The 23,423-nt window shown below is 49.9% G+C and overlaps 3 protein-coding genes across 6 annotated transcripts; 2 read left to right on the top strand and 1 right to left on the bottom strand.

Annotated features, from left to right (window-relative positions):
- The first annotated feature begins 1,623 nt into the window (after positions 1-1,623).
- mrs2 (magnesium transporter MRS2) lies at positions 1,624-11,953 on the top strand. Its single transcript, XM_086155973.1, has 12 exons — positions 1,624-2,514; positions 3,846-3,910; positions 4,573-4,609; positions 5,090-5,202; positions 8,629-8,790; positions 8,861-8,991; positions 9,346-9,462; positions 9,575-9,644; positions 9,786-9,868; positions 10,709-10,826; positions 11,305-11,418; positions 11,565-11,953. Exons 1-12 carry the CDS (start codon positions 2,235-2,237, stop codon positions 11,622-11,624), a joined length of 1,350 nt encoding a protein of 449 aa, XP_086012099.1. The 5' UTR covers positions 1,624-2,234; the 3' UTR covers positions 11,625-11,953.
- LOC147229158 (integrin beta-1-like) lies at positions 5,476-8,080 on the bottom strand. Of its 4 annotated transcripts, none has more exons than XM_086155974.1 (8): positions 7,945-8,080; positions 7,710-7,805; positions 7,331-7,391; positions 6,968-7,226; positions 6,651-6,861; positions 6,447-6,576; positions 6,033-6,339; positions 5,476-5,920 (listed from the first exon to the last, which is right to left on the bottom strand). In XM_086155974.1, exons 4-8 carry the CDS (start codon positions 7,213-7,215, stop codon positions 5,713-5,715), a joined length of 1,104 nt encoding a protein of 367 aa, XP_086012100.1. In that variant the 5' UTR covers positions 7,216-7,226; positions 7,331-7,391; positions 7,710-7,805; positions 7,945-8,080; the 3' UTR covers positions 5,476-5,712. The 4 variants fall into 4 exon arrangements, with proteins under 4 accessions (XP_086012100.1, XP_086012102.1, XP_086012101.1 ...); XM_086155976.1 differs by having other exon boundaries at positions 6,968-7,216; positions 7,945-8,079; XM_086155975.1 differs by lacking the exon at positions 7,710-7,805 and having other exon boundaries at positions 7,945-8,063.
- Positions 11,954-14,060: 2,107 nt separating the features above from the next.
- LOC147229156 (syndecan-2-B-like) lies at positions 14,061-22,585 on the top strand. Its single transcript, XM_086155972.1, has 5 exons — positions 14,061-14,275; positions 18,685-18,817; positions 19,385-19,539; positions 19,623-19,902; positions 20,093-22,585. The coding sequence occupies exons 1-5, from the start codon at positions 14,216-14,218 to the stop codon at positions 20,254-20,256; spliced, it is 792 nt and encodes a 263-aa protein (XP_086012098.1). The 5' UTR covers positions 14,061-14,215; the 3' UTR covers positions 20,257-22,585.
- Positions 22,586-23,423: the final 838 nt, after the last annotated feature.

Raw genomic sequence — 23,423 nt, 5'->3', positions numbered from 1 at the left:
TCAGTATCCCACTTCTTCTTCGCTAACCGCTTTCTCTGTATACACTCCTGCACTTCCTCATTCCACCACCAAGTCTCCTTATCTACTTTCCTTCCAGATGACACACCAAGTACTCTTTTACCTGTCTCCCTGATAACACTAGCTGTAGTTGTCCAATCATCTGGAAGCTCACCCTGACCACCCAGACCCTTTCTCAACTCCTCCCTGAAAACCATGCAACACTCCTCCCTTGTCAGCTTCCACCATTTTGTCCTCTGCTCTGCCTTTGTCCTCTTCATCTTCCTTGTCACCAGAGTCATCCTACAAACCACCATCCTATGCTGTCTGGCTACACTCTCACCTACAACTACTTTGCAGTCACTGATCTCTTTCAGGTTACCTCGTCTATACAAGATGTAGTCTACCTGCGTGCTCCTACCTCCGCTCTTATAAGTTACCCTATGTTCCTGTTTTTTCTGGAAAAAGGTGTTCACTACAGCCATTTCCATCCTTTTTGCAAAATCTACCACCATCTGTCCCTCTGCATTCCTATCCTGGATACCAAATCTGCCCATCACTTCTTCATCCCCTCTATTGCCTTCACCGACATGTCCATTGAAGTCTGCACCAATGACCACTCTCTCATTTCTGGGAATATTCTGCATCACTTCATCTAACTCATTCCAGAACTTCTCCTTCTCTTCAGATTCACATCCCACCTGCGGGGCATAGCCACTAACAACATTGAGCATCACACCTTCGATTTCCAGTTTCAGACTCATAAGTCTATCTGACATTCTTTTCACCTCTAGGACGTTCCTAACAAACTCCTCCTTCAAGATAACTCCTACTCCATTTCTCTTCTTGTCAGTACCATAATAGTACAACTTAAAGCCTGCTCCTAAGCTTCTAGCCTTACTACCTTTCCACCTGGTCTCCTGGACACACAGTATATCCACCTTCCTTCTCTGCATCATGTCGACCAGCTCTCTACCTTTTCCTGTCATAGTCCCAACATTCAAAGTCCCTACTCTCAGTCCCAGACTCTTTCCCTTCCTCCTCTCTCTCTGCTTCCGAACACGCACTCCACCTCTTCTTCTTGTTCTTGTTCTTCGACCCACAGTAGCCCAATTTCCATTAGTACCCTGTAGGTCATCAGTACCAATGGCGGTCGTTGTTAACCCGGTCCGCGACCGATCCGGTATGGTATAGTTTTGGTTGTCTCGCATATTTGGTTTTGGCAAAAGTTTTACGCCGGATGCCCTTCCTGACGCAACCCTCTGCATTTATCCGGGCTTGGGACCGGCACAGGGAGACACTGCTCCGTGCCCCCCCAAGGCAGGCTTGGAGAGGCACGGGCCAGTGCCGCCCTGAGGCTGCATTAGCCTGGCTTCTCTGACCTTCTCCCCAAAACATCTAACATGTGCTGCTCCTCTGATACTGTCCCCTTTGTTACGCAAGTGTTTCCTTTGTGCACATCGCTTTCCCAACGTATGAGTGACACCAGTGTGTGTCGTTAGCTGTGCACGTTCACGGCACCGGATCCTGCAAAGAAAAGAGCGTCACATTTGCCAACTTTTCCCGCTGCGAGTGACTCATCGCATCAACTCACAAGAGACGATCTTTGATCCGCCAAGAAGTCTCGCGGTGTCTCGCGGTGCCTTGCGGGCCGCCGCGGTCCTGCTAACCTTCACTAGCTAAAGCTCAGCTAACAATCACCGCAGTCTCCCTTCTTCGTGATGCTGCAAACGTCCAATGCGGACGGTGGCCGCTTCCAGGCGTGTTTTTCGTGCGCGCTCCTTCGCTGCCGCCTGTAAGTGTAGGAGAGTAACCGCCAGAGCCGAGGCCGTCCTTGGGAGCTAGCAGCTAAGCTAACTAGCAACATGCGGCGGACCCGAGGCAGGTTAATGTGGGTGATCGCGGATGTCCCCGGCTGGAGGTGACCGTGTGTTTGCAAATGAAAGAGTCAAACTCCTCCACGTCTCCGCCGTCATTTCAGCGCCGAAACACCACAAAAACAGCGAAGAGGCGCATCATTGACGCCGCCGCTCAGCCCCGGCGTGGACCCGCCGGCTCTGACGTATCTCAAATTGTCTTGTTCACAACCGTCGGCACCGCCGGTCTGCGGGGGATTTAAAGCACCTTTAGAGACACTCCATTTATTTCCCCAAAGGAGAGCAAAGGGATTCGTCTTCCAGCTGCGCGCCGGGTCACCGATCCAGCGGCAGGCGGCGGTGCGCTGAGCCGCCGCGGACATGAAACCGCCCAGGGCGCTGCTGTCCGCCTGCAAGCGGCGCTCGGCGATGTTCCTGCCGGTCTGCGGACACCCGGAGCGCCGCATCAGCATCCCCGCAGGTGTGCGCGGGGATCGGACGCTCGGCCCCGTCAAGTGCACCGCTTTCCCGTTCGGACACAAAGTGCCGCCGCCGCTCAGCAGAAGCTACGGCGGCGTCGCTGCGAAGATACGCTGCGGTCAGACGCACCCAGAGCCGGCGCGGCCGCCGGCGCTGCGGCGAGGAGGCGCGGCGGGGCTCGGTAAGAGGAGCGGCTGCAGAGGGACCGGAGGCACCGGAGGGACTGAGGTCTCACTAGAATGTTGTACGGTGTCCATCACACTGCTGGATGTTGCACTGGATGTGTTCATCTCGTGGATGAAAACCTTACGACCTTCCACTTCTCATTGATGAGATGAGATGAGATGAGAACAACTTTATTTATCCCGAAGGAAATTGTTGTGCCAGAGTTTCAAGCAAAAACATAACCGTAATAGATAATAGTAGGAAGGAGGGAGAATAAGAAATACAATAAAATATACATTGTCAAGGTTAAGGCTATCAAGTGTTTTAAGGTCTTAAGTACAAGTACTTATTCCTTAAGTACTTATTCCTTCATATGCTACGTGCAGATGCAGAGATGCAGAGATGCAGAGCTTGAAGGCTCCTCCTCAGTTTATTCTACTGTCAAAAAACATGCACATCAAAAGTACTTCTCCGGCCTCGCTGCGCTACCTTTGCATGTATATTTGGAGAAATATTTATTCTGGCAAAAGAAAAAAATAACAGGGGAGGGTGACACTTCACATTGCCTGCAAAACGAGGAGAGGGCGACAAGTGCACAGAAAGATTGACAGTTGAAGGGAAAGGAAACTTGTTTTAGGTCAAGGTGCGACATAGACATTGTTTTTCAAAGAAGGTAAAGCTCAAAGTTACATAAACTCATTGCAAGGTTATTGCTGCAGTGACTTATCATACAGATGAGAGCTCATTTAGAAAGTGGAGCTTCTCCGCTTCGACCCAAGACACATTATCAGCCCATCGTCTCCGTGTTCTCCGAGTTCTCCCCGTGTCCGCCAGGGTTTCTTCAGGTTATCTGGTTCCCTCCCGCAGTCTGAAAACATGCGGTATGTTCACCAGGGACCTTAGACTCCGCCGATGTCTGTTGTTTCTATACAACGTGACCGGACGACTGACCGAGTGAATGGTCAAGTGGCGACGGTCCGGGCTGAACCCGGCCTCTCGCCCAGTGACCGCCGGGATAGAGCGAGGGATAAGCAGAATGAACAATGAATGAATTTGACAGAACCTTGACGGAAAGCGCTCTGTAAATATAGCTATTATTACTGTCATTACTCGAGACACGTTAATAAACTGTTCGACCATCAGCTGAAGGACAACATCATTGCCGTTTATTTCTACAATGCCAAGTGTGAGGCCCGGGAGAAAGGTGTTATGAGAGCCGTGTTCGACTATAATTTCATCAATTTTCCTTTAGAAGAGAAGACTGAAGTGACCAAAATATTTCTTCCCCTGCTGTTCTTAAGTCCATCTTCTGTGGTGTAAACACACGCTTTTCTCTTTCCTGAACAGTGTCCTTCATCCGGCACAGAGTGACCGAAGCGCCGCTCTCCAGCGTGCCTCCCTCCTTTGTCGTGGTAAGAGATTTTCCAAAGGTGTTCAGTCAGAGGACTTGTGGCTTCTCTGCAACTGATCACTTTCTATGCGCTCTACGTTTGAGACGGTGTTCCTCCTGCTACCCCATCCCACTGTTCCAATAAGCACCGCTGTTACGCCATTATAAGTTGTAGTCGCAACGGTGCTCAACTTCTGCATTTACGTGCAATGGGGTGTGATTGCCGCCAGAGACATAACTGGATATTTCCTGAGTGGGTTCTTAGCAAACACATGAACATTCTGCCCTCAGGTTCGAGTCCCGCATGAAGAACCGCGTCGTCCTATAGACGACTACAATCGGGCAGAAGTGATGGAGTGCAGGTTGAGCTGGATTGACTTTGAATGAGAGAGAGAGAGAGAGCACGGCGTAACATATTCATCCGGGAACACGATTGATTCTCTTAGGTTTTCTCTGCGGTGCTTTTTGCTGTTGAATCAGACCGGCTCAGAGTACGGTTTGACTGGCGGGGCCTCGGTTCACGTCCCGTCTCTTTGAAACCACAATCTCACTTCTATACCCGAGAGGTCGCCTGTAGGATTTCAAAATAATTGAACTTTCTCCTCTATGTGAGTCTCACCCGGTGTGTGCACTGTACCGTGTGGACCAGTAAGTCCTTTTCCTGTCTGTGTCTTTTCTTCACAGATGAAGTTTGACCAGGAAGGAAACGTCACGTCGTTCGGTAAGTGCTGGAAAGTTACCGTCGTCGGTCCGCTGCCTTTCATTTGTCTGAGCCATTAGTCTGAAGGTGCGGCGGATCGTTGCTCGTCGCTCTCGGTCTCTGGAAGCGACATCGAAACAGAAATGACCGCTGTGTATGTTACTCTTCTCCAGTTGATTGGAGTTTTAAAATGGTCTTCACGTTTGATAGCTTTATTAGAACGATGGCGTCGCTGCACGTGAAACAGTTATTGGTATTTTCTTGATACCCCGGCACATTCTGCTCCCCGAGGCTCCCAAAGGGACCATCGTTGTCTTCTTAATGATTTGCACTGAAACCTACACGGTTCCCTCTCTGGGTTTGTTCTCACGTGAGCGCCGTCACATCAGGGGTTGAGTTTGCCACCTCAATAGCATATGTTCACTTGTCTGCAACGAGAGTTTGTAAATAACGGGCAAAGCAAAATCCTCGCCTCCGTTGTGACTTGCTGCTGGCTTCCAGAAAAGAAGAAAAACGAGCTCTGCCAGGAGCTGAGTCTCCAAGCCAGGGACCTTCGCTTCCAGCACAGCACCAGCCTCACCGCTCGGAACAACTGCATCATTATACGGATGGAGGTAACGCACGCACACACACACACACACACACACACACACACACACACACACACACACACACACACACACACACACACACACACACTAGATGTCTGTTACCCGAAGCAGTGACAGCACCAGTCTAAATGTTGTTCCATCAGCTGCAGCGTGTGAACGCTCGGGGCTAAAAGGCTTCGGACGTGTCCCGCCACATCCAGCTCTGCTCTGAATCAGACAAATGCAGTTTGGATTCGACTCAGTTTGTGAGTGTGGTGAATGAGACGTGTCCAAGAATTAAGACTGGAGACGGACATCTCCACTTTATTTCCTCTGTCCAGGTTACAGATACTCCATTTACTCACAGTTCACGCAGTTACAGTGAATACAGCTGGTTAGGGATTCGTAATGTCCCGACTAATAAGTGAAACGTCATGGCCGCAGAGCGTTTGAGTCATCCTTTGTCTCCGCCGTGATGAAGGACGATCGCGAGGCCACAAAGCTCGCTGTGGACCCTGACGCTGTGATCTTGCGTCATGTCCGGAGAGTCTCGCAGGTTTTACCCGTATACCATGTCAAACACCGACACTCCCCACAGACGCAGTTTCCCCTCCCGTTGCAAAGGTCCTGGTTTTTGTCCCGACACGAATCCACCTCCATGGAGCAGTGGCAGGCGTCTCCGGTCCAGCTGCTGTCACAAAGGCACTCTCCGCACTCACACCGACCGCGGCCTCCGCACATTCTGTTGGACGGAGAGCGTCGGTTATGTTGAATTAAGTCTCTAAAAGGTGCCTGCTAAAAATGATATCAAATGCTATATAAAGAGCACCTTTCTTGTTTTTCCCGTGTTTTACCTTCCGTTGTAGTAGGGACAGTTAAAGTTGCTGCACTGGCAGTACATCCCGGAGTAGGTGTGGTTTGGGTTACTCTGAACGTCACACTGGCAGGCGTCGTTCACACAGACGCCCCTGCCGCTGCAAACCGGGCGGCCCGGGGAAGAGCGACACGCCTCCTGGTCATCTGGAGTGAAGGCGTCGCGGTCGGCCTGGCAGCGGGCGCCTGCGTACGGCTCGTCACAGCGACAGCGTCCGCACCGCGGAGCTCCGCGGCCGCTGCACTCGCTGCCGCCTTCCTCCCGCTCTGCCGTACACTCACAATCACCTGCGGAAGATAAGCAAGTATAAAGCTTTTTTTGTAAGTCCATCTCTTGACATCCGTGGCATATTTTGGCCGAGCTGTTCCAGTGGCGTTCATGTGGTCGTACTCACATTCCAGAGCTATCTCTAACTTGAGACTTTGTGAATACCCTCTGGGCGTGACGTGGACGGACCAGGGTCCCGTCACGTTCCGACTCGGGTCGTCCGTCTCCTCGGGACACCGCGCGGCCTTCAAGGTCACCTGGATTGTCACGACAGCTGTCAGCAGCCGGGTTTTTAAACGCGACGGAACGCTTCCGCGCCGATTCGTCTGACCTGGACGGCCAGGCCGTTTTCGTTAAGGCCGCTTTGGAAGGTGGCGCTGACCCCAGGCGGCAGCGGGCCGGCGTCCACGGTCAGGTCTGTGACGGGCCGGTCCGCAGGCACGGTAATGGTGAGAGGGAAGGTGTTGTTCACCCCCGGCCTCAAAGTGAGAGACGCCTCCCGGGGGTGCAGACGTAAAGCTCGGGGATCCGCCGGCTCTCGGCTGCATAAGCGAGAGAAAAGGTGCTTTGGATGCGACCGAGCCGGAGAAACTGACTCTCGCGTGCGTTTAAGGAGTGGCCGTGTTCTGCCGCCGCCAAGCGCTTCACCTGCTGTTATCCCCGACCACCCGGAAACTGCCCAGAGGGTTGAACAGGTATCTTCTCTCACAGCCTTTTCTCAGTAACTCCTCCGAGGGTTGACAGCGATGTAGAAAAGCCGGGGCGGCGCACCAGGCGCACCGCCGGCCGGAGCGGATGCAGACGCCGCAGTCCTCGGCAGAGACGGGGCAAAGGGCGGCCCGGCTGGGAAACAGCAGGGCCTGCATCACGCAGAGGAGCAACAGCTTCCCAGACATCCTGAAAGTAGCTAAGAGCAATCAGACACAAGTCACTTCTTTCATTAGAAAACTGCTAGAATTAAAAAAAGAAGAAGAAATGACATTTTTTTACTCATTTCCAAACAACACTGACCTGTTATACTGCACACTGATGGTGAAAGTGTGCAGTGTATTCAGAAGAACCAGATGTCTGTCTGGAATAAGCTCAGTGCTTTTATGAAAGGGAATTTATAGTTTAATCCGCTCCAATATTTTGAATAACATTTTTTTTTTAATTTATATATGTAATATATATGTGTGCGTGTGTGTGTGTGTGTGTGTGTGTGTGTGTGTGTGTGTGTGTGTGATACTGTCCTGCTTTTATGAATTTGGTCATTTCCTTCTTTTTTGATGCAAACTGTTATGTGTTAGCATGTTTTGTTTTAATATTTTTCATGCCTGCCGTGGTCGTTCAATCGATCAAATGCTTAAATCCAGAAATTCCACCTTAGAATAAGTGTTGCATTTCTCACCCGTACAGTGAAGTTCAACTATTTGGAGTTAGATGGACAGTCCTTCTCTTTGTCTCTAAGTGGATGAAGCGCCACAGCACAGATCCATTTATTGTCCTGCAGGACATAACATATCCAGAAATAATGATTCTATTTTCTAAACTGTTTCCGTCTACGAACTGGAATGAAATTTAAAATGATTGTGAGCAAAGCATCATTTTGAGAAACCCGAGGCTGCGCGGTGCGTCCAGGTTACCTGAGGGTTTGGCAGAGCCACCGCTGCCGATGGCGACAGAATCCCTCTTACGTCAGCTGCTCCTGGCGAGCCCACGATGTCGGGTCCGGCCCTTCTAAACGTTCAGCTTTTGCTCGGGGCTTTTAAAAAACACCCAACAACTTATGTTCCTCTGTGAATTTCACAAGCGGCCTCCTCCCTCCAACCAAAGTCCAGCCTTAAATGTTTGCTGGCCAGAGTCAAGTGTTGTGTGTGCTGCGCATCACTTTGTTCTTGTTAAAGACCATCTGCAATCACCCGACGAGATTTATGAGATTTATTGGAATGTTTAGACAATTTATTATGATGTATTTATTGTCCTGTACTCAAAGTGCAATATAACCAAGTGGAACAGGATGTTTTAGCTTGTTTTTCTGCCATTTAAGGAGTTCAATTGCACTTTTTTTTAACCTTATTGAAAGTCTATTTATTGTTTTTCCTGCTGCCGCAATGCAATGCAAATTTACTTCCCATCAATGGCAGTACCAGGTTTTCATTCACGCAAAGTCAAAATCGGGCTTGCACTAGTCAAGCTTTTAGTTATTCATAGTTAATGCGCCCCAGCCTCCGTCACTGAACGGTTACTGAAACGGTTCTCGGAATATTTCACATGTACGCGAGCAACATGAATGCATGCGTGCGCCGTCTCCCTTTGTGTCTGTGCAGTCTTTGAAAGCCATCGTGACCCCGCGGTGCCTGCTGGTGCTGGACTTCCGGGGCCTGGGTCTGGAGCGCTGGCTGGTTCTGGAGCTCGCCCCGCAACTCGCGTCCCAAACACACGCGCTGCCCTTCGAGTTCCGAGCGCTGGAGGCCATACTCCAGCACAGGGTGAGATGAGAACCACGGAGGATGTACGCGGGCCTGATCTGAAGCGAGTTAAAGTCCACTGTACCCCCAGGCTAATGCTCTGCAAGCCCAGCTCAACATAATGGAGCCGGTGATCATGGACACCTTGGAGTCACTGGTGGATCCTAAAATCCTGTCCGCTGACAGGAGTAAACTACATATGCTGCTGCAGAGCACCAAGAGGTAACACACACACACACACACACACACACACACACACACACACACACACACACACACACACACAGTCAACTCCCCAGACCTATGACTGACTTCAGGAACATGATCAGTGTATCAGTGGCGTGTGGTTCTCTCAAACTGTTAGTTTCCTGCTCTAATAATAATGACTATTGTCTGCCCTCTTCACATACCTTTTAATATTGATCAGAATAAAATTATATTTCTATCTTTTTGTCGCGGGCTCCTTTCCTGTCCTTTACCCCGATTGACCTCCTCTCAAGTTCAATCCACGGTCAAGGTGGATTCGTATAATGGAGACGTGTCGGTCTCTCAGCCGCTCTCCTTGTCCTCTGTCAGCTTATCAGAGTTGGAGACCGACATTAAAGTGTTCAAGGACTCCTTGCTGAAGATTCTGGATGAGGAGGAAATCATCGAGGAACTCTGTCTGACCAAGTGGACGGACCCGAGAGTTTTGTATGTTTGTCGTTCATCGCTGAAAGCTCGTTTACTGTCAGTAATTTCGGGGACAAATGAGGCTCGTCCCCGGAGAAATGCTTGGAGGCTCATTGTCTCTCCTTCGCTCTAGTGAAGAGAGCAGTCTGGGCATCGATCACGCCGAGGAGATGGAGCTCTTACTGGAGAACTACTACATGCAGGTTGTGGAACTCGTCTTAAACTCACACTGGCATGTTTCCCGCAGACTCCGAAAACAGCCGCTGTTATTAGCTTGCCTTTTAAAAATGGATTCAATTGCACATTTAGGCTGATGTGGACTCAGGCAGTGTCTGTGTCTGCAGGCGGAAGAGCTGGCGAACAAGGCCAGGGAGTTGAAGGGCCTCATAGACGACTCGGAGAGCGTCATCTTCATCAACCTGGACAGGTATGCGGGTGAATGTTTTGACAAATCCATACTGTTTTTGTTTCATCTATACCGGATTGAGGATCACCATTTGCAGTAGAATGGTCGATAACTCGCTAAAAATGCTCTGAAACTACAGCTTGTATCAAATGGATAGCGTGGAAGTCCAGACCACACGCTTCCAAGTTATTTACACAAACCCGGCATGCTGCTTGGAGACAGCGGCGAGGAACAACACGGTGCAGAATCCTCGGGCGGCCTTCTGCCTCGATCGGTCGGGGAAAAAGGTCAGAGAGCGAAAGAGAAGGGCGGAGAGATAGAAAGCGAAAGTGTGATAGAGACGAGGAGGGTATCAGGGCCGGGAGGTCCGGGCACGGGCACGGGCACGCCTCATCTCATGCTGCTAGTAACACTAGATCGCTGATGATAGTCACATGCTGATAGCTGAGGTCAGCCAGTAATTGGTTGACTGGTCGTAAAAGAGTGTACGGGTGGACGCCTCCAGGAAGCTGACGACTCAAGAGAAGATGTGAGGTTACCGTCATGCAGACAGGATAGGAAGAGAGGGAGGAATGAGCGCGGTGCATCACGGCGGCTGCGGAGGAAGAAGTCACTATGCCGTACGAAAGGTGACTCGCATTCTCTGAGAATTCAGATGGCATCGGTGAAACGCGATCAAAATATGTCACGTTTATCTCAGGGGCTGAAATCTGTCTCTGGCTAGATTTGTACTGAAGTCATGTGTTGGACATTTCCTCTCCTCCGGAGGAGGAAGCCGTCGCCGGCTGCTTTTATTCGCTTTGAATCGCTGTTTGAATCCTCCCTCTGCGACGTCACCACGTGCTCTTTGTGTCTCCGCAGCCACCGGAACGTGATGATGCGCCTGAGTCTCCAGCTCACCATGGGAACCTTCTCCTTGTCACTGTTCGGTTTGATCGGCGTGGCCTTCGGGATGAACCTGGAGTCGTCCTTTGAGGAGGTCAGACGGCTCGCCTTTCCCCGACGGCCGACGTCACGTCTTGAAACGCGCCGGTTTCTCAGGCTGAAGACAAACACGAGATGAATCCATGTGATGACAACTGGGATGAAATCCTCTATGATATTTGTTATAAATCCATGTGTAATTTTTAAATTCTTTTTTTCTTATAATGCCATGAAAATTATAATTGGGATGTTAAACTATCCCAAAAGAATAGAGACTGAATGCTCCGTTCAGAGGCGTTAAAGAAGCCAACAGACAAAGGGAATGAATGTTTCATCGGTGGACTCCATGTGCACCTTTGTCCTTCTGCAGAACACATAGTGGACTGGAAGTATTTGGCCGCGGACGCAAATACTATGAAATTGCATCCATCTGTCACATACTGCAGCTACGTGACAAGCACGTGTCTCTCGCACGACGGCCCGGCTCCTTTTTTTCATTTTCACCATGGGTTTTCTCGTCCTGCGTCTCACAGGACCCTCGCGTCTTCTGGCTGGTGACAGGCTTCATGTTCCTCGGCAGCGGGCTGATGTGGAGGCGGCTGCTGTCGTTCCTGGGACGCCATCTCGAGCCCTCGCTGCTCCCGCCGGTAAGAAACACGGACGCGCCAGTGCACTTTTACTTTTGCACCCAAACTGGCAGCGGACGCCAGAAGTTCAATCGCCAAGAGCAGGTTCATGTGAACGAATGAGAAGTTAAAGGTCCGGCCTTCTGCTTCTGCCTTCTCGTCTTCAGATCCCCCCGGTTTGGAAGAAGAATCTGAAAACGAGCGACGTCAGGACCGGAGTCCGATGACGCCGCACGTCCGAGCCGAAAACGCACACAGACCGTGGCTCTATTTGAGGGTGGACCCCCGAATCCTCTGCTCAGGCTTGATCCCGGTATCTCAGCAGACCTCCCGGTGTCACTTTGGTGCCGCCGGCAGAGGTTGAGACTGCGTCGTGGCCGTGAGTCCGGGCGTCTTCTTTGTGGCCATAATTGTACTTCTGACTGGATGTCCGGGGGTGAAACCAGGTCCCGGTCGCCTCCTTTCACGCGCACGTTGCACATCTCATCGTGTCTCGAGCGGGGGAGTTTTTGCCGAGACTTTGTAATCGAAATAAATGTCAACTTTAAATATGTCAAGCTTGTCGTCCGATGTGCGTGTCCTCATTTCAATTTGCAGAATTGAGAATCCTTGTGTTTCTTACTGAACGTTTATAAATCCCCCCTATCCCTGATGGTTGAGCTCTCAAGCATTTCACACCCCAAAATAGAAAATTTCACTTGCAAAAATGTCATGCGGAAAGTTTGCGCCGCAAGGTTTCAGTGGCGGGGCAACCTTGACGTCGGCCAAAGTCTCCGGAATCCATCGGTTAAAAGCTCGTGTCACGGGACTCGCAGGACGCCGCCGACCGGAGCGCCTCAGTCCAAGCGCTCGGTCGCTGATTCACCTCGTCGGTCTCCGCAGCAAACCTCCACCCGGGATTGAACTTGTTCTCTCGGCCGTAGAACTTCGTCTCTGGTAAACGTAAGAACCGGTATCACATCAGTGAGAAAGCTGTGGAGTTTCATTTTGGGTGTTGGAAATTCCGATTTCACTGTATTTCTGCTTTGCTATGTTTATATGGCCACAAAAAAAGGAAGGATGAAAACTGTTTCTTTCTTTTGCTGTCTGCAAAGTGCAGTTACTTGTTTTCTTCACGGGGTGGCGGTAAAGCGCTGTGAACCGGCTGGCCCGCACCCATCCGTTGGGTAGTTTTAGGTCATCCAACGATATTAAAAGTAACCGTTTTCGAATCAGAGATACCTCATCGAACATACAAAGGCATTTTATCCGGTTCAAAGCCTACTTTCCCCTCGCTGAAATACAGGGAAATGTAAGCGATAATAAAAGCCTTTTTCACGCTTTCGTTATGCTAGATGAAGAAATGCGAGTTTGCAAATAACGTTCAGTCCAACTTTTCACGGCAACATGTGAAGAAGCCGTGCCGTCCGGTTGTTCTTCTCCCTTGGAAAGCACGGCGGCCGATCGCCTCGCACAACTTCTTGTCCTCTTTCCGTCCGTCCATAAATCTCCTCTCTGGTCTTCCTCTTGGCCTACTGCCTGGCAGATCCAACCTCTGCATCCTTCCACCCATATCTTCACCATCCCTCCCTTGTCCAGGTCCAAACCATCTCCGTCTGGCCGCTTGCACTGTATTCTAGCAAATTCCATGGTTTCCCCTGACAACCGCATGAGCGCCATCGCTGCCCAGATGCAGCTGCAGTTTGCCTCTTTTTATTTCTAGTCCCGAACTCAGTTTTCCTGCAATTCTAATCACCGTTATTAGTATTACTTCTTAATTGCATTACTCCGAGTTCACGCCACAGAGTGAAGATCCTCTATGAATCTGAACGAATGAAGACGTGAAACTTGCCTGGAGAAAAGGAGTCTCACTTCATGTTTTTGTTTCTAAGTGATCCACATATTTTTCAGGTCCGTGATAATGGTCAGAAAAACAAAATATACAAAAGGGTCCCATGTTTGGTTTGGAAATCCGCAATTCATCCTTAAAAAAAAACAAAAAAAAAACGTCCTGTTGAAATTGGCACTTTATCCGTTGTACCCTCGTTATCTAGCCATCTATCTGTCTTTCTTAAACTTGATCTGTCTATGTATCCATCCATCTCACCATGTATGTATATGTGTGTATGTATGTATATATATGTGTGTGTGTGTATGTATGTATGTATGTATGTATGTATGTATGTACAAGACTGTCCCAGAAAATTAGAATATTGTGATAAAGTTCTTTATCTTCTGTAATGCAATTAAAGAAAACAAAATTTACCCTTTTATGATATTCTAATATTTTGGGAGCGGATTTTTGAGTTTTCTTTAGATGTAATCCATAATCAGCAATATTAAAATAATAAAAGGCTTGCAATATTTCACTTGATTTGTAATGAATCCAGAATATATGACATTTTTTTTGTAATTGCATTACAGAAGATAAAGAACATTATCACAATATTCTAATTTTCTGAGACAGTTCTGTGTGTGTGTGTATTCATGTATGTATGTATGTGTGTACGTGTGTGTATACGTGCATGTGTGCATGCGTGTACGTGTGTGTGTGTGTGTATAAGTGCATGTATACGTGCATGTGTGTATGTGCGCCTGTGTGTACAAGCCCCGCCCCCGTGACGTCACGGTGGTGTGTCCGCACGCGCCCGTGCAAGGAGAGCTTGCCGTGCGCGCGTGTGCTCAGTGTGCCGCCGGCAGCTTCCACGGAGACTCGCATCCCGGCGCTGCGTGACGCGTTTTCTTTATTTTACTCGAACTCTACTCACTTTTGAGTTGTTTTTTTGTTTTAATAAATTACAAGAAACCCTTTCCCCCCCGCGTGTCGGCTGAAAGCGAGATGAGGATCCCGTGGTGTTTGTTCCTGGTCGGACTGGCGGCTGGACTCCTCGGTGGAAATGTAAGCGACTTTTCGTCCCGACACTCCGCGGGGCCGCCAACCGTCACTTACTTGCGTGGAATTTTCGTCTTTCTTCGTCTTTTTTCGTCTTTATTCATCTTTCTTCGTCTTTCTCCCGGTCTTTCAAATCTCGGCCCGCTCGCTGTGTCTCCCCCGGTCCTACTTTTTCTCTCTTGATTGGTCCACCTGGGCACTTTCCCGGCGGCGGCAGGATACCGTCTAACAGCTCCCAGACCTGCGGAGCCGCTTGGCGGTGACCGTTAAACGGCAGGAAGCGGCGGGGTTTCCACGGTGTGTCCACGGTGTTTCTACTGTATTTTTCACGGTGCGCCCGCGGTGTTTCCACGGTGTTTCCACGGTGTGTCGGCCGTGTTGCTGTACTTCCACCTTTCCTCTGTGGGGCTTCAGTCCGGGTTCAGTGTATTTTCTGGTCCTCCAGTTCCTCCATTGGCTTTGACACCAAGGCATCGGTTGTTGGATGCGGTGTTGTCTATTCAGGGGTCAGAGGTCGTGAAAATGACGAGGGGCTTTTGTCCCTAAACGAGCAGAAAGATGCCCCTCTCCCCCCCAACCGCCCCACCAGCCCCCTTTCACAAAGCTGGAAAACACCTGGAAGTGACAGAGCAAAGCAGGACTCTGTGCGGCGTCATGAAGAACCACACGAGAAAGAGCTCGGTCGTGTGATTTATCGATGATAAAAATCCCATAAAGACGCCGAGGAACTTGGCCACCCCTCCAGAAAAACACAGCGAGGATGATTTATGGAGTGTACATTGTGTAAGAGGGAGAGCGGTGAAACCCGAGACCGTCCCGTTTGATAGGAGCAGCAGGACGGAGCTGGCCGAGACGGAGGGAGTATAAAGTTTGCCGCTTCCTCTGGGAGAGATCTCAGACATGCCCGTGTGGATCTCACCACGCTTCCATCCACCCCCCGTTCCTGCCACAAATACACAGATTCCAGGAGCAAATTGCCGGGCGTGATGAGGCCGCATCTCCCGCTTGGAGCGCGGCCGTGGAATTACCGCTCAGCCGGTCAGGGATGCCGCTCACATGTGAACGATGAATTGTCCCGACCGTCTTCCCGCCGGCGACGGGACGCCGACGGCGGCCGGTGTCATTTTCCGGATGGATGAGTCACAGTGAGTGGCGGTGAGTCGCTGCAGGCTTGTCCGGGCAAGCTGGGAGCCGCATGGGATTCAAGACGCTCTGCTCCATAACACCAGGACACGCCTGCTTTCAGAAATCCACCGCTCATTATCTGGATGGGGCTTTTTCAGGACGATGAACGCAACAACACTGTCAATCTTTATTCCCGCTCCAAAAGCACAAGGTTGGGGTCAAGTCAAGCCGTTCAAACCCGGTCTTGCCAGTTCCTGCTCCTACCTGGAGATAGGTTGTACCGCATTCATCACAATACTGTTTATGGCCCATGAAATTGAACGTGTCCTTCGTCTTAAAGTATCACATCGGACAGTAAATTTCCCCCCTGTGGCCGGGCAGCCTATAAATCCATATTCAATGTCCATGAATCACAGCCTGTGCTGGGAAATGAGTTTCTCCTGACTTTTTTCCCATCAAACTTGAAATAAACGTGATCTCATACAGAGAAAAAAACAACAAACAAAGGACTTTACATAGAGCTTTGACTTTACTTTAAAAAAAAAAAAAAAAATGTTATGAAAATGAATGTTCACCAGACCGACTCGTGTCTGGATGTAGACAAACGTCAGTATGTATTGATTCAATTATTTCATATCACGGTCACATCAGCCAAAACCTGCATTATTTGGCAAAACTAGCAGCGATGTTTTTCCCCAACTCATCCCTTGCTTGAGTCCTGCGAGAACGTGATTTAAACAGCGGCGGCATCGGAGTGAAAAAACTGATAGAGATCTAAAGTGGAGGCATCGCAATATCATTTGCAAGACAAAGGTTGGCATTGTGACACTTTCTCTTTTCGCAAAAACAAAATGTCCTTGGTTTACGAAAAGTACCAGACTGACCTGCGTTACATAAACAAGTCAATTGACTCTACTCGGGCTCTTTTGTTGTCGGATATTTGCCTTTTTGTAGCTTTCATGCATTAGGACGAGGGCTTAAATACCACCGGACCAACTTGACTGGAGGGGTCGAACCCGTAATGACCTGCAGGCTTGGTCAAACACGCTCCCCTCGGAGCGCAGCATTAGCGCTCCTGCTCCTGCTATCGAGATGGCGGTGATGACAGCTCTCCTGTGCACTTTTGGCTGTTACACAACCTCACTGTTGACCGAGCTGCTCTATCATTACCACCGACTCTCAGCTCATTGTTCAATTATTTTACAGAAATAACCATAAGCCCAAGAGCCACAAGAAATACACATATTTTCACTGGATAGAATAATTCACTTCCCCAATGAGGGAGACACACACACACACACCTTTATTTGTCTTCCCCATGTGTTTTGCCAAAGTTGGAAAGGAGATCTTAATCTTAAAGAGACCGCCATATTATATAAAGATAAAGTAAAAATGAAAGGTCTGCAGTGTTTTACAGCATCGGCCTGGCTGTTACCAGCAAGCTTTGTTCACTACAATAAAGCACCAGGACACCAGATGGTAATGTACGCTCTGTAGATGTATGTTTTCCAGATGTAAGTTTGAGAGTCTGAGTCAAATCTTCCAGGAAACCCAAGTGCATTATAGCTTCTCTCTGGCAAGGCAGACATTCAGAGAAAGGAATAACATTTTGCCTTGTTTCGTCCTGTTTGTCTTTGCTCGTTCTGTATTTGAAGAGGCTCTGGTGTTTTCTTAAGTCTGTGTGTGTGTGTGTGTGTGTGTGTGTGTGTGTGTGTGTGTGTGTGTGTGTGTGTGTGTGTGTGTGTGTGAGATGGTTCTTTGCCTCCGCCGGAGCCGTGTCAGGATGACATGGTTTTTCATTCTGCAGATTCCTGTTTGAGTAGCCTTTGAACTTGATTTCAACTATTTTGCCCATATTGGCCTGTAAGCCCATGTTTTTGGGGTGGACACATGCACTTTTTGTGTGTGTGTAATCGTTCATAGCACCTGAGGTCACGCTAGGGTGAGTTATTCTGGCCATAAAAGGCAATCCTGCTCCCGTTTGGTGTTCAGGCATTTATGAACTATTCCCTGAGGACAGGATTGGAGTGACTAAGGCTAGGAGTTCAATGGGCAGACATATAATAACGTCCCGCCGGCCTTGGCCACTTTAACATGGGCTGCCACGCTTGAGTTTTTAACTGGATTTAAAAAAGCTGGAGAGACATTTGGCTTCAGCCCATACAAGCAAGAAGCCCTTCATTTTCTGTCATATACTGACCTCGGGCCTTTAAGAGTCAGTTAAAGTGGTTGTGTTTTACTGATGAGGAATAAAACAAAACAACACACCCGCAGAATGTTGTCTGGTTAGAATCTATTGCATTTCCGTCTATATCTTCTGGACCGTCTTCTTTATAACCGCTACACGGGCAGGCTATTTTTCAGATGACATTGTTGACCACGAATGAGTTGTATTAAACTGCCAAATCACTCTGAAGCTTGATCAACACAACTGTTGCAGCAAGATGTAGCTCTGTATTTGCGCATCGGAGTGCATCTTTTTGTTGTTGTTGTTGTTTGTTTTTTCCTTCCCTTCCCCGAGCACCTGTTTTCTGAGGGACTTCAAGTCCTGGTCCCGTGTCTGGGCGGCCTCTGCTTCCCAGTCCCTATCCTTGTTAGCACCTGTGTTAGTGGAAGGATTGTATACATACCAGACATACCTCGGGTCTCAATAGGCCATATTCATCCTGGTCTCTGTGTGTTTGCGTAGGTCCGCCTTACTGTATTACCACCAGCATCTGCTATGCTTTTACTCTCCTGCCGAATATGAGGCCGCTCATCGGGTCGCTCTCGTCGTGTTCGGCAGAGTTTTATCATTTGGACTCCTCGTATTTCAATCGGCGAGCGATTAAAATACCCCCTTCCTCGGCCCTCTGTCCAGCTTCTTTGCTTGGATTGGACCATGGATGAACACACAACTGGGGTTTTGGTTTTCATCACACCGCTCTTGTTTCATTTGTGTGAATGGGAGGTTTTCCTTGGCCGCAGGCCTTCGGTCTCCCTTGTGTGCTTTGTCTTTGAAGCTGCTACGTGTCTCCGTCCTCGCATGCAGACGCCTCCGTCCGGTTCTGTGAAACCTCGCACATTAGTGCCACCGCACGCCCGACCGGCCAGAAACACCGACAGTTTGGGTGCACGTCGCGGAAACGCCCCGAGAAACGGCGCTCACCGCCATATTTGGCCCGCGTAGGTCATGGTCGCACTCTGACGCCGCCGAGGTTCGCACGATTTCGATTAGCGGCAGGAATTCTGCCGGTGTGAGCGAGGCTGTGCATCTCCCTATCCTGACTCGCAGCTTTTCCCCCCCGCAGGTCCTCGTGGCCTCCGGGCCGCCCGTCTACTACGGAGACGACCTGTACCTGGAGAGTCAAGCCTCGGGCGACCTGCCTGTCGACGATGAGGACGGACAAGACTTCGGCTCAGGCTCTGGATCCGGAGACTTCGGTTAGGAGACAACTTGACCGCTTGCCTTCTCGCTTTCGTTGATGCGATTTTAGCTTCGCCAAACAGATGAGAAAGAGACGTACATTTAGAACGACTGCGTCGTCAATGTTCAGTTCACAAATGGCTTTGTACGTAAAAGAGATAAAGCCTGTGCTTCTATGGACATAGAAGGAGGTTTACATTCAAAAGAGGACTAGATTTTAGAAATGAGCTATCTGACTTTATACCTCTCGAGGACCGGAAGACTTCAGCGGGCGAGCGTTTATTAACGGCCAGCGGATGCAAAGTTCTCCCCACGGTGAATCAGGAATGACTCCTCTTTACGGCCTCGGGGGACGACGGAATAGAGCGTGACGACGCACGGCCGCCGCTTGATTGATGCGTTTAAAGACCGGGTCGGCTTGGTGGTACATCGGGTACTATCGGGACGTGCTCTTACGGCGTTTGCAAAATGTAACATGTTGATGACAGATCCGTGGAAGCAAACACCCCCGGGAAACGTGTGCGTTGAAAAACACTGTCGCGGTCGACAAACCTAAAGCTAGACGGTGATGGTTTCCTCCTCAGTCTCTTTCAAGGAGGAGGAGGAGGTGCTTAAGAGGCTCCTGAACATCTCCGGCCAGACCGAAGGAGTGGTGCGACCGTCCGCTGACTCTCGCCGTCCGCCGACCGCGGCGCCAGAGACGGCGTCCACCTTTCCTATGGACGAGTGGGAGACTCGGGTAAGTAATACTCGCCGGGATTCTGAAACGCCGCCGTACGTTCGTCTCGTATTCCGCGCTTGTCATCGACGTCCTTCTGACAGATGCCAGGAGGGAATCCAACCGCCGACTGGTTCACCCAAGTCCCCGTCGCCAGCCCCTCCGGCGCGCCCTCCACTGAGACCGTCGCCAACGCGATCGACACGGATGTCCACGGAGCTGAAGAGGCGACCGACGACGACCTGGGCGGCAGCGCCGAGAAAACAAATGTAGTCCTGATCGAAGAACAAGCGAATCCTGACCAGGGGAGAACGTACGAGGTGGTGGACTCTCCCACAGATGTGACGTCCGAGAGCATGTGGGAGAGGACGGAGGTGCTGGCAGGTAAGAAAAGGAAAAACTCGATTCAACATTCTGTCACGAGACGTGGAACACCCATGCCGTTTTCTCATTGGATTCCTGAATTGAAGCTAAACTGAGGGAGCGGCTGCAGAGAGAGGGGGGGCTTTAGCAAAGAAGGAAGGAGAAGGATGCTTAATATTGAACACCCAAATGTCCCCTCGTCCTTTTGCAGCGGTGATAGCGTGCGTGGTGGTCGGCCTGCTGTTTGCCGTCTTCCTGCTCCTCCTCCTGGCCTATCGCATGAAGAAGAAGGACGAAGGGAGCTATGACCTGGGAGACACCAAACTCACCGCCACAGCCTATCAGAAAGCGCCCACCAAGGAGTTTTACGCCTGAACTGATCAACGGGCTCTTGATGGAAACCGTCATCTTCCGTTCGGGCCCGAAGACGGATCGATGACGGCTTCGTTTTTGGCTCTTTGACAGCAGATTATTCTTCCCTTCGATACTCTTGACTCTCGCCCTCCTCTTCACTTTCGCCGCTCTTCCCTTCACACGATGCTCGGAGGGACGCGAGGGAGCGACGGAAGCGTGTGAAAATCCGGACGTATCATTTCATAGTAAGAGGAGTCGGCGCCCCGCCGGTCGTCTGGAGTCCCGCGATGGATCGCAGCCGTTCCACCTTTGAGAAAATCCCTTTAGCATTTGAACCCGGTGCCTTCGGTCCTCGCCTGATCACAGCAGCCGCGACTCCGCGGACATTTCGGCCGAGTGGAACCGTCTCGGCCCACCGTCGCCTCGACCTTGACGTTTTCCAAACGGTCTCGGACCGCTCAAGTGCGCTTTCTAGGTGTCTGCCGAGACGGTACCACTCGTGAAGATAGCATAAGAAAATACCCTTTTCCTTAATTAAAACCAAAAACTTCATTGTTACATTTCACTTTCCGGATGTGGTTTGTGCCACGATTTCCATTGTTATGAGGAACCATTCCTGAATGAATGACTGCAGAGGTTGTCCTTGACATTTTCTTACTCGGAAGCTGTGGGTTTCATCAGCCAAATTACGCTTTATTTGTCTTTTGAAAAGGCTTTTAGGTAGCTCCCCTAGTGTTCCCTCTTGTTTTTGCCAAGTTTGGTCGTTGTGTTTCAAACCGCTTTTTAAAAAGAAAATTCAATCTTTTCATTGTAGTCACACCGTGTTCACTTTGGCACGTCAACCTCGCGACCCGTGCGTTGAGATACAGCCCGGCCTCGCCACGGTCAGGACGATCATATGGGGATTGTAAACGTGACCCGTGTTTTCTAATGAAATCAAACCGCATTCCTGTCCGCCTTCCGACACTATACAGTTACACTATACAGTAACATGAAGTCAGAGGCAGCATTTACTGTTTGAGGGTTCAAATAGCACGGTCACCACAGTGGATCCTCACAAGACCTTAAATATTACAGTGATATGAGGTCAGACACACACACACACACACACACACACACACACACGGTCCATCCAAGTTGTTACTGTTGGTGTTCCTCCACCGTGTCCCCTTGTAATGTTCATCCCGTGGATCTCAGTGACGCCTGAGAGGGAAATGAATTTTTTTTCTGTTTCACAGCTTTGGCCAAAGGTTGCTCAGACCCCCCCCAAACCACCACCACCACACACACACACACACACTCACCAGCTCCAAAAAAAAAGAACCAGTGTCAATTATTGTTCATCAAAACATTCATTTTCAATAACTGATCTTGTTTCCTTTAAGTAGCTTGAGTTAAATTCATAAGTGACTTTGCTTCTACATTTCAAAGGCTTTCAGACGTGACTGTGCCAGAGGGGTTTGCTAATGTTGGGGGAAAGCAAACAAACAATGCGTGTAAACCACAATCATTCCATCTCAGCCATGTTTACCGGCCCCAATTCTCTTGCTGTTATGCCGGATTATCATTTTGATGGAATTCTTAATTATTTGTGCACATCTGGTTAAACTACCTACTTTGCCGGAATAAACAGGAAGGTCTGATTACAATCCGCCGTGACTTGCCGATTCAAAACGTGATCGTTGCGGGACATTGAAATAGCGAACAAACAGTCCGACGTGCCTCTCCAGGGTTCCGGGCTCATCTGATGGCGCAGCTGCCGTTCGACCGGAACCTTCTGGTTCTTGCCTCCTCGTTCAAATCCAAACATCGCGCTTGGAGTTTGAGACGACGGATTAGCACTTACTGGCGGTCCGACACGCCATGACACCCAAGAAGCATTCTCTGGAAATGTATACTATGTGTTGATGATAGTATAATTTATGTGTATTAATTTATACTAGTTTAGATTGTAATCCATGTTCATGTCAGTGACAAATGAGAGTGTACAGTATTTTACTCATGTCTCAAGCCTCTTTGTGCCTACTGATCTTTTTAAAAAAAATAAAATAAAAGATAGTGTAACCCTAATTCAGTCATTGAGCTACCTTTTGGTATTTTTATAGGAATGCGTTTAATAAGTCAGTAAAGCAGATGAATACACATATTTTGCATACTGATGGACATTTGAATACAAATTGAGCAACGCGCCCCGGTTTGATAAAAACGCGGTCGGCCAACTCGTGGCGTGTTACCGATACAACGCGGGCCGAGCAGTTAATGTAGGCAACGCAGATTTGCTCTCGCTGACGGGGCGCGTTGTAACCGTCGCTGCTGAATAAAAGATGCGGCTTTAACGCAAAGCTGAAAAGTGTCCTAATCATTCTTCGACAAGATGCCGACGCTGCGCTCCAGTTTCTAACGATGGCGTTCCAAAAACTCAGACGGTGTCATCGTTTTATGTTCATCTAGAAAAAGAGAATTGTCCTACCAAAATGTGGATATCGGCACGTGATTTCCCAATCCTGGTCCTACAGATGCGGCTCAATCTGAAAGTCTGCCTCTGAATAATAATTCTAATAGTTGATCCTTGATTGTGGAAATCGGTCGTGTGCAATGAATCCTTGTCGGCTGAACCCCGAGCAGAAGGCGTGCAGGGCTTCGCCGCGTCGCTCGGCAACACTCGGACACGCCGGGAGGAGCCGGGAGTCCAAGCGGGAACGTCCGCGTCCAAAGACGGTGGCCCGGCCTGCCGCGCCACCTTGACGACGGCTGTTTGTCGTCCTCGTCGCACATCGTCCGGCCCCACGCAGGGGTGAGGTTTGCTTCCTCGCCGCCGCGCTCGGAAGTCACGGGCCGACGAGCCCGTCGGGTTCAGCCGGCGGCACGTGAAGCGATGCGCGACCGCCGTCCCCCCTCTGCCTCGCTTTCTGCCCCGCTGTTGACCTGAGTCTCCTCTATTCTCTCTTCCCTTTTCATCTGCAGATGCCAGGAGCACCGTCTGCTCGCCAGCCTCTGCGGTTGAACTTAATTTGTCCCACACGTCTTGAAGCTGCGCTTTATTAACAGGCGCCGCTTTCGCACCGACTGAAAAACACAGGAAACGCAAGATGATTGAGTCCGAGAACGCGACTCGTTCAGGACACGTTGTTTTTCTGTGGGCCGCCGGTCACGGCGTCCATTAAATCAGCGAGGGGTCAGCTGCAGGT

The sequence above is a fragment of the Fistularia commersonii genome, chromosome 11 (genome assembly GCF_037954325.1).
Source record: "Fistularia commersonii isolate RoL2024-O1a breed Wild chromosome 11, RoL_Fcom_v1.0, whole genome shotgun sequence".
Taxonomy (NCBI): domain Eukaryota; kingdom Metazoa; phylum Chordata; class Actinopteri; order Syngnathiformes; family Fistulariidae; genus Fistularia; species Fistularia commersonii.
The sequence above is the reverse complement of the archived record's forward strand: the minus strand, read 5'-3'. Positions and strand labels throughout refer to the sequence as shown.

Coding starts and splice junctions, on each gene's coding strand:
- LOC147229156 (XM_086155972.1), top strand. CDS start 14,216: ATGAGGATCCCGTGGTGTTTGTTCCTGGTCGGACTGGCGGCTGGACTC. Junction 18,818..19,384: donor CTCTGGATCCGGAGACTTCG/GTTAGGAGACAA, acceptor TTTCCTCCTCAG/TCTCTTTCAAGGAGGAGGAG. Junction 19,903..20,092: donor GAGGACGGAGGTGCTGGCAG/GTAAGAAAAGGA, acceptor GTCCTTTTGCAG/CGGTGATAGCGTGCGTGGTG.
- LOC147229158 (XM_086155974.1), bottom strand. CDS start 7,215: ATGTCTGGGAAGCTGTTGCTCCTCTGCGTGATGCAGGCCCTGCTGTTT. Junction 6,340..6,446: donor GTTAGAGATAGCTCTGGAAT/GTGAGTACGACC, acceptor TATCTTCCGCAG/GTGATTGTGAGTGTACGGCA. Junction 5,921..6,032: donor TGTCCCTACTACAACGGAAG/GTAAAACACGGG, acceptor TCCGTCCAACAG/AATGTGCGGAGGCCGCGGTC.
- mrs2 (XM_086155973.1), top strand. CDS start 2,235: ATGAAACCGCCCAGGGCGCTGCTGTCCGCCTGCAAGCGGCGCTCGGCG. Junction 9,463..9,574: donor TGGACGGACCCGAGAGTTTT/GTATGTTTGTCG, acceptor CCTTCGCTCTAG/TGAAGAGAGCAGTCTGGGCA. Junction 9,869..10,708: donor ATCTTCATCAACCTGGACAG/GTATGCGGGTGA, acceptor GTGTCTCCGCAG/CCACCGGAACGTGATGATGC.